The following is a 14791-nucleotide window of genomic DNA, read 5'->3' on the forward strand; positions in this document are numbered from 1 at the left end:
GGGAGTCCTGCGACATGTCGATAGCGAACAAAATGGAGGCGCGTTCACTGGGGCGCAAACGCTCGCCGGCGCAGCTTCTTCATCTGACGTTAAACCGGCGGCGACATCCCTCCTCCTCTTCTCAAATCCGCTTGCTTCGTGATAACAAAGATGGCGACTGCCCGTACTTGATGGCGGCGTAATTCAGAGGAACATCAAGGACGGTCAAGAGTACATCAATGTGACATGGGGTTTATTGGGATGGATCCGTGATGAAATGGAAAACCCTTAACCCTGAAAGGTCAAATGAAGGCGTTTCGGTCCCTCGCCGTGTCAGACTGTTACCGTTACTTATTAAAAAGATCTTAATTGTTGCTCAGTGCTATTATTATTATTATTATTATCCATTTAACTGCGGCTGCGTGTGGTGACATTCAACAGAAAATCAGCAAAATAATCTGCATTTGTTCCGCAGGTCAAGTCGAAGAACGAGGACAAACCCGCAATCTTGCAGTTACCCAGAAGAAAGGACAACTCACAACACTGACTTTTGTCTGCAAGTCGTAGCAAACGTCGAAATTCCTATCCAAAAAAACAAATAAAACACATTCTCGACAAATGTATGTTATTAGAAAATGGTACCCGAGAGTGGGAAAAAAAAGCAATCTGACTGTTTTCTGGTGAGACGAAAGAGGAAGGAGGAAAGAATGGAGAGATGAAGAGATGGAAGGGACGAGATTAAAGGAGTGAGGAAGAACAGAGAGCAGACGGAGGAGGTGGGGGGGATCCAACATGCATTAATCATGTTTTTATCTCGTGTTTATAATTAGAAATACTTTCGGTCAAGGAAATTTTCCCGAGAGAAGTGAGTCGGAGAAGAAAAGGTGTCTACAGATCAGGATGATCCTTTCAGAGTGATGACATAATCGGAGTAAATAATCCGTATCAAAGATAAAGATTTTTATAGTTCAAATTCAATATAAATTCTGGGGGCCGGCCCGGCTCAGGAGGTAGAGCGGCTGTCTGATAATCAAAGGGGTGCCGGTTTGATTTCCGCTTCCTCTGAGGGTGGAGATCTACTGCTTCTGTCTAGTTGGTCCAAAGTAATGATGTTCTCCACCACGATATAGAGGACACACAGGAACAGGGAGAACATGCAGACTCCACACAGAAAGATCCAGTGATGGAGCCGGGGCTCGAACCCGGAACCTTCTTGCTGTGAGGCGACAGTGCTGACCACTGCACCGCCGTGCCGCCAAACACGTAAACAACAAGGTAAAACTAACTTGTTTATTATGGCAGAGCGGCCTTGTTTTGAGATAATGGATTTAGAAATCTGGGAAGAGTTAGCGTCATCCTCTCATCCAAATATTGTGGGGGACGTATCAAGAGGCATTTTGGGAAATGTAGGAATTTGCCTGCAGGTTATGACTCAAAAAAGAGGAAATATGAACACCGAAGCAGCTCCTGAGTGCGGCGCTTTATTCAAGGAAACCAATGTTTGTGAACATGATGCACCGGAAGTGTTTTTGAGGTAACCAGGGGCTTGGGGGGGGGGGGGGGGCAGTCCTCAACAAACAGTACTTTACTATCAACAGCAGTGTCTTCGGATGGAGTAGATCACGAGCGCGTGTTGGCCTTTAATTAATGTAACAACTATGAGAGGAGTAACAGATCTCAAACACACACAGAACAAAGACAACTCCTCCAGAACAACGCAAGTCAAGTGATAAGCGATGCAGTCCTTTGTGCAAACGTGATAGTGCAGTCCTGCGGTGTGTCACCACACTGGGTGGGCGGTGGGGGTTGGCGCACAAAGAAGTGTTCAGAAACTCAGCTGCACAGCGGTGAGCTGATGCAACAGAAATATGCTGACAATTTACAAAAAGTAAAAACTGGTTCCTGTTCTCAACCCCAAACATGACTCGTAACAGAGAAACCATCAAGGAGGTGTAGCTTCCAATCGCTGTGTGACTCCGCTGAATTTTCCCCTGATATAATTCCTGCCTTTTTGATTTTAAAACTAATTCGTGTAAAATGGTTGGAGACTGTAAACAACAACAACAACAACAAAAAAAGACCAACAGACAGGATGGAGATGCGTATTAACCACAGCGCGAGAGCGGTGGCGGGGGGAGGGGGTGGTCCCTTTTTGCGCAACCGTCACACACCGTGACATCTGCTGCCACGGAGCTGTGATATTCTGTCCAATAACTAGAGCCTCGTTAGCTTAGCATGGTAAGCAAAGAAACAGTTAACTCAAAAGGATTCGACATGAAAGCGAACTTGTGTTGCGTCTACAGTGTCACCGGTTTTGACGGAGCCTCCTGCGCTCCGCACGTCTGTTGCCACTCAATGTCATGCGAGCGCCTGGGCTGTTGAAACTCCCGCTAGCCTCTAGTGCTGCTTTCAGTACGTGACGTTCCTAGAGGAGACTAAACGACACAGACAAATGAGATGAAATGCTTCAAGCTAAGCTAGTCGAATGCTGTTTGACTGAGACACAACTCCGCGGTCAGTTTATAAGATCGGGATTTTGAATGACGTCACAGTGGAACTGTATGTCCTTTCGCCGCACGTTACAGGTTACAATCCCGGTAAATCCTGTTACAATTTTGTATCAACTGTACATGAGGAACAATGCACCTTGTGTTTTGGAGGCGAATTTGTTGCGTGAATGACATGTGTGTGTGTCCTGTATCTCTGTAGGGTAAAATTTCCTAAAAAAAACCCAATCAAACATATTTACGAAAAAAAAAAATACTTGCATCGACCCCGCTAACCCTTCCATCCATTTTCCATTCTGCTTATCCGTTAAGGGACGCAGGGAGGTGGAGGCTTTCCCAGCTGAAATTGGCCAAGAGGCGGGGTTCACCCTGGCCGGGTCGCCAGTCCGTCGCCATCAGGAGCAATTTGGGGCTCAGTGTCTTGCTCAAGGATACTTCGACATGGTCACCTGGGGAAGTGGGGATCAAACCAGCGACCCTTCGGGTGCTAAACGGCCGCTCTACCTCCGAGCCATGCTGCCCCTACCCTCTAACCCTTAAATAAACAAATCAGAATGAACACACGCCTTATTTGTCGCCACTTGGAGCAGCAGAGAGCATTGCTGCGCAGCTAACCTACATAATGCTGTTTTAATGATTACAAGAGGTGCTCGTAAGCTAGCTTAGCACAATAAATGGTAGCGCTCATGAAATGTTAGCACAGTTCTGGATAAATAATCAGCTTAACTGCAACATTTTGTTGGGAGAATAGACCATAGTGGTGTGTGTGTGTGTGTGTGTGTGTGTGTGTGTGTGTGTGTGTGTGTGTCAGAGTGGCAAATAGACCGATGGCAGCACACATTCGCCCAGTGACTCTTAGCTCTCCTGTTTAGCGGTATGCCCGTCTTGTCTGTTAGAGGTTTTTGTATCTCGTTTTTGTTTTCGTATCGTTAACTTGTTCTGCTTCTTAAAACACCGACGTATGGCTCTGTCCTGACACGTTTAATATCCTGTATTGTAACAATAACCCTTTCTATTCTAAATTCAATTTACAGGACGTTAACACTGAGCTGAAAGCTCCATCGTAACTTGGGTCCAAAAAAACCCCCCTCAAAGCGTTTGTTGAGGACTAGAAGAGCAACTGGTGCAACTAATCATGACCGACTTTTTAAGAGGATAATGAGAATCACTGCTGGCAAACCAACATCCCGAGCCCGACTGAGTCGATCGTAACATTTCCCGCCCGCTATAATTCATCCCGCTTTGCTAGCAAGCGGGGGCCTCAGCTCGCTAACGCATCACAGCAGAGAGAAGGGTCTCTGGAGACCGGGGGCACCAAGAGACATTTGGTATGTTTATGAACCCATCATTTTAATTAACCGTCAATTGAGAAATCAGACTAATTAATCAAGACGCAATAAAGCCTCCAAAGCAGATACTTTGTGATTTCAATGCCTATAAACTTGTGTGTACTCTCGACTGGATTACGTACTCCATGATTTCTTTGAAATGGTGACTGGATACCAGGCACCAGACGCGCAGGACAGTGTTGTTCACAACAAACGCCCACAAAAAAATGGCAGGTATTCCGCTCGTTATATCTTCCACATCCGGCTTGCTTCTACAACAGAAGAGCTTCAGCGAGGATATTCATCTGGTTCCCGTTGTCTTTTAATAAATATTCATAAATGGAGACAGACATTTCACTCAGTAGGACACCAGCAATGAAACTAACAACTGAAGTGGACCTCGATCGAGCTAAGACATCCCATAGTGCACATGTGTGCGTCTGACAGCAACACACTACTTATAGCTGACTACAGTGACATAGATACACAGGAAAAGTCATTTTACAGGCAGCTCCTTTTCCTGACAGGATGAGAGCATAGGTGTGACGTCACAGACAGAGAACATTTTGGCGAAGCCTTGCCGATTCACCATAGTGGATGATTTGGGAAACTCGAGCGGAAACGAGAACGTGGAAAGTGACGGAATCGGAGGAAATGAGGGAATGACGAGAGCGACCAGCTTTCCCACCCGCAAGAGCCGGACCACGTGATGGAGAGTTGATTTTATAGAGCTGCAGACCCAGAAGTATGTCGCTTGTCTGTCGTAAAAAAAGAAAAAAGAAAAAGAAGCTACATTTAACCATTAACGTACCAGCGAGGGGGCATAACAGGCGTCTGTGGTTCCTCTGGTCAGCAAAGGTGCATATAACGAGGGAGTGTGTGTGTGTGTGTATGAGATACATTCTTCAGCTTCGACCTGCTACCACCCCAGCACTTTGCTGGGCGTCTGATCAGAAGCAGGACCTGCTTGGTCACCTGCAGACCCCTGCTGGGTCCAATCAGAGTGGTGAGGAGATTCATCACAGTGACTAAACCCAAAAACCAGACACCTCTCAGACCCAGACCCTGAGAGATCCCTTCGTCCCGAAGGTTTGGGAGGAACAAGATTAGCGCCAGAGGTGGTCTGAGTCTATTATAGTCTGATGGGTATCAGCTCAGCGCTTCAGCAGCGGACTGCCTCGCTCCTGATCCTTCTGTAGTGCCTGCAGAACCTGAAAACACCCAGGGAGTGAGCGTCACTTACGAGAAATGACAGCCAACTAAACATAAATGCTAATGACGGAGCTGGCGTCTAACCTGTGCCCATTTCCTGTTTCGACTGCTCATGTGGATAGCGGCGATGTGCTGGAACAGCTCCTCTGCAGTGATGAGGTCAGGTAGGCGGGTAAGGAACTGAGCCATGTGGATGAAGTCCATCCCAGTCAGGACATCCTGGGAGAGGCGCAGCAGACCCAGCGCTGTCCGGAAGAGGAACTCCTCGCCGTCCCGGCAGAACACGTCCCACACCCGGCACGCCAGGTCCAGTGGCAGGGGCTTACTGTACAGGGTGAAGATCCTGATGAAGAGGAGGGAGACAGAGTAGTAAACTTTTGCGGTTGTACGGGAGAGCGAAGAAAAGGTTTGTTTTTTTTGTTTTAAGATTCAAGTCAGTCAGATCGCTATCTCGTTTCGGAGCGCTGGGTCAAGGCGGCTTTGTTTCCTCGCAGTTTACAAAGTCCATGTGGTGAACACGAGAGGAGGAAGACATAAGCTGGAAAGATGTCTCTCTTCACGTTTGCTGTCCTCGTCACGATTTAGCATTCGATATCACAGACCTCATCTTCTCACAACGCGTGAAACCAGCCAGTCCCGGATGTCGTCTCAGCTCCATCCTGAGGTCTTTCAGCTGCTAATCTAGCTGTTAGCAGGGAATAGAAGTTGAGGTCTGGCTGAGACATGTGACCCCCTCAGGCTCGTCAGCTGATGGGCCCTGTTGATAGGCCCGTACTGGCATCATGTGAACTTTCTAATATTATCGTCAGTATGAAGACTTTATTTTCCTAAAGAGGCTTGGCCCAGCTAACGCGCATCACACGTTAGCGTAGAGTAGAGGAGACCGTCGGCCACGTTCACGCCTCTTCCTGTTTTCTCAGAAATAAACCATCGGTGTGACAATTTGAAAGCAAGTGGGACGTCAGCATGAAAAAAAACTGTCACAAAAGTTTCACCATGATGGACGACAGAATCGTGTTGACAGTCTTGGTGTAGATCCACTAAACACTAAAACTGTGAAATGATGCAATGATGAGTAACTAAAATGATTATTGACAAAGCAATGTTCACATGACAGCGAGGATACGGAGCTAAAGCCAGAAAAAAGGAGCTTTACAAAATAAAAGCTTTGGACTCACCAGTCGATCAAATAAATATCAGGGCTCAAGTTGTTTTTCTTGAAATGTGCAAAGAGCTTTGGTAGATTTTCTTCAAAGAAAACTTCAAATGCAGCGAAGTAAGTCAACATCTGGAGAGAGGAGTACACGGTCAGGAGCACACACACACACACACACACACACACACGTATCTGTAATTGAATGCACTGCGGGACTTTCTGCATGCAATTTCATTCGTAATCTGAGAATGAAGTACATTCTCTCGGTTTGAACGCCTGACGGTGTCAAAAACAGGATTCAATCAATCTGTTTGAATGGTGGATGCGTCTGCATATTTACTGACAAGGCTGTGGTCCACCCTGAAAAAGGCCATCTGACAGGGCTTGTTGAGCAGGTTGGCGAATGCGATGAAAGCATCGGCCGTGTCCAGGTTCAAGATCAGCACTGCTGCGATGAACGACATCCCCTGCACCTGCACACGTGGTCAGAGTTCTTTCAGTGAGGCGACATGTGAAGACCGTGTTCATGTGAATCTCTCACTTTGATCTCTAACAGGGAAGACTAGCAACATGCTAACACGAGCTCACGTCTACTACCGCATACCGACGCCGCCATATCGCGCAAACACTGTGAAACGCTCAACTAACGTGACGCCGTGAACGCGTGGAGGTCATTCGGCTTTGATGCGGACGCCGAATGAACCTAAATACTGAGATGATGCACTCTTTGACGCGGAGAGAAAAAACATCCACATGCGCAACCATGTGCAGGAAGTGATGGTCATTTCTACGTCGGTATGTACAGTGCGGCAAAAAAGTATTTGGCAGCCACCGATTCTGCAAGTTGTCCCACTTAAAAAGATGAGAGAGGTCTGTAATGTTCATCCTTGGTACCCTTCAGCTGTGGGAGACAGGATGTAAAACTAAAGTCCAGGAAATCACACTATAATTCCCAAAGAATTTATTTGTATCATAGTGCAGAAAATAAGTATTTAGCACCAACAAACAAGCAAGATTTCTGGCCCTCACAGACCTGTTATTTCTTCATTAAGAAGCTCCACTCGTTACCTGTATTAATGGCGCCTGTTTCAACTCGTTATCTGTATAAAAGACACCTGTCCACACCCTTCAACAGTCAGACTGCGAGCTCTCCACCATGGCCAAGACCAAAGAGCTGTCCAAGGACACCAGGGACAAGATTGTACACCTGCACAAGACTGGGGTGAGCCAATCTACAACAGGCAAGCAGCTTGGTGAGGAGAGATCAACTGTTGGAGCGATTATTAGAAAATGGAATAAATACAAGATCCCTGACAATAAACCTCCACCTGGGGCTCCATGCAAGACAGATAGATGTGTTCTTTTTTGATCCCAGAAGGAAACTCAGTATCAGAGGCAGCACCAATAAAACCCAGCACATACGGCGGAGCTGCTGCTGCTGCTGGGTGCTGCCGCTCGTGACTGCACACTGGCCAGTGACCTGAAGAGAGCTAGGACCACAGTAACAAAGGCTTCCCTCAGTAACACACTACTGGGACTACAGGGACTCAGATCCTGCAGTGCCAGACGTGTCCCCCTGCTTAAGCCATCACATGTCCAGGCCTGTCTTAAGATTGGGAGAGACCATCTGGATGATCCAGAGGAGGATTGGGAGAATGTCAGGTGGTCAGATGAAACCAAAAAAGAGCTTTTTGGTAAAAAGTCAACTTGTCATGTTTGGAGGGGGAAGGATGCTGAGTTGCATCCCAAGAACACCAAACCCACTGTGAAGCATGGGGGTGGAAACATTATACTTTAGGGCTGCTTTTCTGCAAAGGGGACAGGACGACTGATCCGTATTAAGGAAGGGATGAATGAGGCCATGTATCCTGAGGTTTTGGGCCAACGCTTCCTTCCATCAGTGAGAGCTCTGAAGAATGGGCCAAAACACCAGCTACAGTGGAGCAACCCTGGTGAAGACCTGCAGGAAACGTCCCACCTGTCAATGCCAACCAGGGTAACAACAAAGTATTGATATACTGTGTACAGTATAAACATAGTACATTACAAAGTATTGAGGTGAACCTTTGATATTGAGCAGATACCATGACACAAATAAGTTCTTTGAAAATCATACAATGTGATTTCCTGGATTTTTGTTTTGAAGTGAACCAATGGTGAACATAACAGACCTCTCTCAGCTTTTTAAGTGGGACAACTTGCAGAGTCTGTGGCTGCCAAATACTGTTGTGCCCCGCTGTGCACCTGGAGGGGGATGTGGGGGGTGGGGGGTGGGGGGTGCTGAGCAGTTGAATGTCGGAAAGCAGCAGCATGTTTAGAGACACCTTAAAAAAAAACAAAAAAAAAAAACGCAACGCAGAGAAAGGCATATAGCCGGAAGCAAACATTGGTTGCTGCTACCCACATCATAACTACAAAGGACACTGAGTTAACACCCCCCACACACACACACACACACACACGATCTCTGTAACCTACTTCTAGACCTGACCCTAAACCAGTGTTTCTCAATCCTGGTCCTGAGGACCCCCTGCCCGGCATGGTTTAGATGTTTCCCTCTTCCAACACACCTGATTCCAATGATTGGCTGGTTATCAGGGTTCTGCAGAGCTGGATGATGAGCTGATCATTGGAATCAGGTGTGTTGGAAGAGGGAAACATCTAAACCATGCCGGGCAGGGGGTCCTCAGGACCAGGATTGAGAAACACTGCCCTAAACTAAGTCTTGGCCCTTAAACAGGCCTTTGAAGAAAAGAGGACCGACTAAAATGTCCTCACTTTTCAAAAAACAAAACAAAAAAAACCCTCACACACACGACTAGAAACCAATGCAGCAAAATAAAAAAGAATGAATCATTCATCCTCATCATTCATCTCAATGAGGAATTTTTGCAGTGTGTGTGTGTGTGTGTGTGTATGACTTCCTCTTCCTCACGTTTAACAGGTAACCCACACACAAAGCATACCGTCTACCCACTGAGGTCCACACAGCAGAATCTAGACTCCTGACTGTAAATTTAAGTGATTGATAATAAAAAAAAAGGGGGGGGGGGTCTGGTGGGATGCCTCTGCTGTGTCGTGGTTAACAGTGATAAAACGCCAGCAGCAGATGAGGTCCATTTATTATTTGGTTTATTTATTTCCTCCCCACGTCGTGTTCGCGCGGGCCAGAAACCGAGTTTGCGCGTGAAAGCGGCGATCGAGAAAAAAGTTTATCAAACGTACAAAAAGTAAAACCAAACGTGTGACTACAAATATACTGTTCGCAAATTTAAACGTTCCGCTTCCGAACTGTTTGTCTTTTCTCCCAAATAGTTTTCCTTTGCTCTCAGGTTCTTTTTTCTCTCTCTCTCAAAACCTAAGTTTTCACTCTCAATTTCTTTTTTCTTTGCTCGCTATTGGGCAGAATCCCGTGGGCGGGACCATTTCCCTGTTGGTCAGTCTGGGTCAGACTGACAGCTGGGTGAGAATCACTTGAATCGACATCAAGCCGTGTTGCATTCTGGGTCGTCCTCAGTCCGGCCACTGCGAGCAACCACTGTGAGCAACACGTGTCTCCTCTCGCTCTCCTCTCTCCTTCCACTCACTACAAAGCCACTGACTCAACGAGCAGGGGAAAAAAATTGCTCTCAATTTTTTTCTGCACGCGAATTCTTTTCCTCCTCGATCCTTTCTTTTCTTCTCGTATAATACTGACACAAATCTCCCTCCGTATGCAACAGGACACAATGCTGTGTTCTGAGTGTGTGTGTGTGTGTGTGTTCTTGTACTTGCTACTTATTGAGGACCTAGAATATGTATTTAACCAACAGAGTGAGGACATTTTTGGAAAGTGAGGACATTTTAGCCGGTCCTCACATCTTCAAAGGGCCGTTTGAGGGTCAGGACTTGGTTTTAGGGTCGATGGTAGGATTGGGTTCAGGTTAGGTTAAGGGTCAAGGTCAGGGTCAGGGTCAGGCAGTCACTTGAGATCGTCAGGTTTAGGGTGAGGGGCTAGGGAATGGATTATGTCAATGAAAGTCCTCAAAAAGATAAGTACAAGGATGTGTGTGTGTGTGTGTGTGTGTGTGTGTGTGTGTCAGAGAATGTCAGTGTGTCTTACATAGCCGACATCTGGCCGGTAACAAGTATACGCTCCCAGAATGCTGTGCAGCATGTCATGGTAGGGCCCGCCCTGATGGTGAACAAACACATGATGAGAACAATAGAACCGACAAGCGAAAGACAAACACTTGACTTGGATGCAACACCATTGTGATGTCACATTATCTATAGTCAAGGGAAGCAGGGCCATATTGTATTTAAGAGGACAAGACAAATCCATTAAATGTAGAAAAAAAACAACAAAACCACCAAGGAAAATCATATGGACGTCGTTATTTATTTTGACTATTTTGAATACATTTATGGGACTGGAAAAGGTTTGCTAAGTCCTTAGAGTCCCTGTTGGTGATGTCACTGACCTGCTGGAAGATGCACAGTTGTGGGAAAGTTCTGGAGATGTCCAACTTGATCAGCTCCAAACTTGATTCTCGATTCAGTGAGCTGGCATCTGGAAGAGACGGCACACCATCGATGCAGGATGGGACGTAAAGTCTCCTCAGACTGGTGTGTGAGGAGGAAGAGTGTGAATGTGTGTGTGTGTGTGTGTGTGTGTGAGTGAGAGTGAGAGAGAGAGAGAGTGCGCGTGTCCACCTTCAGTTTGAGGGTCTGCAGCCGTTGCTGGTGAGGTCTTCCACTTCTCCTTCGCTCGTGCCAGGCAGATGTTATACAGCTCTGCAGGGACACAAAACAACACAGCACCGATCTTACGAGAGAGGAGGAGGACACGGAGACACAGCAGAGGACGGGAGGCGTGACTACAGGTGCGGCTCATTGATGACTAGCAGTAACCCAAGCGGGTCTTCATGTTTCTACACGTGCCCACACTAACCATGCCAATAGTGGGGGTTTTTTCCAATCGAAACGTGAATAAGGACGCAAGAGTTCTGATTGTGTCTGATACCTGGAACGACTGTGATTTACTGCAACGTTCCCAACCGGTTACATAAAAATGGCATCAGAGTGAGGTTAACAAAGATCGAACAAAAGCAACTGCAAGACTACAAGATTCCGTCTACTGGTGGCGATTCTTGACATGGATGAAAATACTGAAATCACGGAGGATCCACCAATGTGTTAACAGGTGCAACGCCCTTGAAACGTGGGATTCTGTCACTTCTACTTAAAAGCAAACAGAGCTCATGGGACTGTGTGTGTGTGTTTGAAAATATATCGGACTCATTTTTATATAAGAGCCTGAGCAGCAGCAGAATTGAGAGCGGTTCACTTCGGAGTGCAAGCGTGCACAAACATGCTTGTCCTTATGTCTTTGTGGGGACCTTCACTCAAGCCTAAATATAACCTAATTCTAGCCCGACCCTAAAACCAAGTCTTGACCTTTAAACGGGCCTTTGAAGATGTGAGGAACGGCTAAAATGCCCTCGCTTTCCAAAAAAATATGTTGGTTATGTGTATTCTGGTCTTCCATATATAGCGAGTGCAAGAACACACACACACACACACACACACACACACACACACCACTCCATTTTAATGGTTGTGGGTATTTGTGTGTGCGTAGTGACGAGTATCACAGGCATCAGGCTGGCCTGAGTCTCAGCTCAAAGGAACCTTTAAATTCACACAGTCGGATGAACACTGCGACAGAGTGGCGCCCCGTCCAGGGTGAACCCCGCCTCTCGCCCAAAGTCAGGTGGGATAGGCTCCAACCCCCACCCTTAATGGATAAGTGGTACAGAAAACAGATGGATGGATTCGGATGGACGTTCTTTTTCCAACAGCGTACCGTGGGTGATGTTGAGCTCGTTGCCCACAGCCAGACTCCACACTTTCCCTCGGACGCTGGGGGGGATGCCCTGCCACCACAGATCTCTCACTCGCCGCGACGTACACCTGAGGGATGCGTCCAAGGAGGAGAAATCATATTTAGTTCAAAGGAGCAGATGTTGATTGGAGGCTAATATACCAATGACTGTATTTCTAAACCAGTTGCGGTGACTGGTTTTTTGTCGCCACAGCGGTTTCGTGGACAGGGAAGGTCGTTCCCTGTCCTTTACTGAGTCAAACATTCGCTGAAGTGTGAATACGCCTGGAGATTTTAACCGCTGCCTGTTTTTCTTCTGACAACCCGTGGAACTAACACACTGACACCAGAAACTGCTTTTACTGATCACACACCGACACAGAAAACACAAACTGACCAACTTAAACTGACCTGTATCAGATGTGGTTGCAAACACTGTTATTTGCCATTCGACTATATGTATTTATGGTGCCACCTTGTGGTTACAGGAAGTAAGCCTGATAGCAAAAACATCATTGGGCTTGAAGCTGTGCTTAACCAAAGTTTCTCGGCTACCGGCTGAATCCCTGAGAGTAAGTGACTGCATTTGATTCCACGTGACATGACACATAAAAGAATCTAAGTGTCAGAGGAAGGCTCAACAACTTAAAAAGGCAATAATGAGTTTGAACTTTAGACTTATAATTAGAGGAATGACTGACAGAGTACTCCAGTTAGGCAGGATCTCCTGGTTCCAGGTCTGAGCCGCAGTGCCGATGCTTTCCTCAAGCTTGCACCGGTCCTCCAGCTGTTTCTTCCTCTTCTGAGCCTCCTTCAACTCTACAACAAGTGGGAAAACAGGAGGAGGGAGGTGAAACCGCACAGTCCAGACCAGGCAGAAGGAGACGCGCGGTTTAGAGGAACACGCTCCGAAGCTGCAACCTAGATGTGACTCGGCAGGATCTCGAGTTCCTGCTGAGGCACTGATGGTTCCAGGCAGACCAACATCACTTAACTTGTGGACCTTCACCCTGAAGTTACATATCTGATACTGATCTCAAGACAAGTTTTAATCTGTAGCAAGTCCCTCAATGCAGCTTAATAGCGGGTGTCACATTACCCCTCTTCTTGGCCTGAGCCACCATCTCCTCATATTGCTGTCGGTGTTTCTCGGCCTCTTCAGCTGGCTTGGCGGGCAGGTTACTGCATAAAAACAAAACAAAAAAAACCACATACACACTAAGTGAATGACATATTTTCAGGTAGGTAGGCCATTTGACCTTTGCAAAAAAAACAACAACAAAAAAAAACATTACAAAATATAAATGATTTTGTTTATGCCCTAATGACCTCACGCGTCAGTACCCCTCCTCAACCCCACCCTTTTTCCCTGAGAGGGCCTCATTCAATTGGTGGGCCGCAGGCCAAAAGCAAACACACAATGTCCCCTTGTGAAAAAGTAATAGTAAAGTTAAAAAAAAAAAATTGGATTAACAAGTTAACTTTTCGCCGCGCAACGGATAACACGTGTCGACAAAACACATCTGTGAGCATCCAATATATTGGTCGGGCCCTCCCGCCGAGCTTCTCCACACTGGAATAAACCATAATGTTCAACTATGAGATATCTCATGAATCTAGCATTTGTCTGTGTGTTTGCAGGTCATCATAGTCGCACAGGCAGGCTCACAGAGGGCCGTTAAATTTTCAGCAGAAGCTGAGACACGGTGAGAGCTGAATGAACGCGCTGAACGGCCTCTGAGGACGCTGATCAGGAAAGAGGGAGGGGAAGAGAGGGAACGTTCACATACGCAGGTCTGTCCTCCAGTATGAGCGCGGTGGTCGAGAGCGGCTCAAAGTCCAGGTTCTTCCTCACACTCTTTCTGGGAGACGTCGGGTTGCCAGGTCCAGCTCTGCCACTCTTAGTTTCATATTCCTGAAAAACAAAAGGCATGATCCAGTCACATAATCGGAGCTTTTCCTTTCCAACAGGGAAGTCTTGCGAGTTCGGTTTCATTCAGTAAAATCCCACAGAATCTCGACAACCTTGTGACAATGCCCTTGTGCCCTCTTAGTAATTGTCAGCTGGTGTCTAACGAATGTGGAGTTAGTGTTCCACCACCCCGTCTGTATTACCCACCGACATAAAGACCGGCCCATGTGACAGCCAGTGTAAGGCAGCTGAGGCCGCTGATCACTTAAACACAAGGCTGACTATCTGCTGTAAAGTGTGTGTGTGTGTGTGTGTTGAGGGCTGAGAGAACCCAGAGGCAGAGAATACTTCTACCACACAGTCTTACTGAATCATTCGAAAGCCACTGTATACAGAGCGAGCGCAATATGATCGCAGGCAACCTGCTGCGTCCAAAATGGTCGCTGGTGTTAACTGCTAGTTAATAATGCAGGCTGGGGACTAAGTCAGCTTAGCATCGTGACATTCACACCGATCAGTAAAAGCCAGGATCCAGGCCAGAGGAAAGGAGGGACTTCAGAGTGGTGAACACATTTAGAATCAGTGGGCTGAGATGAGCGGTGAGGGGAGAGGCAGTAAAACCGAATAAATGTTTCATTTCCTACATTTTTTGGGGCGTAAATCCTTTTCATTTTGAAGCAGCTCATAAAGAAGTGACTCAACGTGAACTCCTCCAGAGTTTAAATGTGACCGTGAGACTGTAAAATACGTCAGATAACTGAAAGCACAAGTAGGAAAACAGGATCAAAGTGATCAAACCACGGAAATTTCACCAAAAGCTTCAAAGCTAAT

At 46.7% G+C, this 14791-nt stretch overlaps 1 protein-coding gene across 3 annotated transcripts in view; it reads right to left on the reverse strand.

The window, feature by feature from the left end:
• Positions 1–2992: 2992 nt before the first annotated feature.
• tbc1d14 (TBC1 domain family, member 14) overlaps positions 2993–14791 on the reverse strand; it is a 34320-nt gene continuing 22521 nt past the window's right edge. The window contains exons 4-14 of one of the 3 annotated variants that reach the window (XM_086197745.1): positions 13839–13963; positions 13148–13230; positions 12750–12867; positions 12031–12137; positions 10878–10958; positions 10646–10734; positions 10285–10356; positions 6527–6655; positions 6205–6314; positions 5111–5369; positions 3001–5025 (exon numbers count right to left, since the gene is read on the reverse strand). In XM_086197745.1, the coding sequence (XP_086053871.1) occupies positions 4969–5025; positions 5111–5369; positions 6205–6314; positions 6527–6655; positions 10285–10356; positions 10646–10734; positions 10878–10958; positions 12031–12137; positions 12750–12867; positions 13148–13230; positions 13839–13963 (1230 nt within the window). In that variant the 3' untranslated portion in view covers positions 3001–4968. Of the gene's footprint in view, positions 5026–5110; positions 5370–6204; positions 6315–6526; positions 6656–10284; positions 10357–10645; positions 10735–10877; positions 10959–12030; positions 12138–12749; positions 12868–13147; positions 13231–13838; positions 13964–14791 lie in introns of all 3 variants that reach the window. The other 2 variants (XM_086197747.1, XM_086197746.1) reach the window with 2 other exon arrangements.

The sequence above is a fragment of the Aulostomus chinensis genome, chromosome 24, assembly GCF_037954235.1.
Source record: "Aulostomus chinensis isolate RoL2024-O1b breed Wild chromosome 24, RoL_Achi_v1.0, whole genome shotgun sequence".
Taxonomy (NCBI): domain Eukaryota; kingdom Metazoa; phylum Chordata; class Actinopteri; order Syngnathiformes; family Aulostomidae; genus Aulostomus; species Aulostomus chinensis.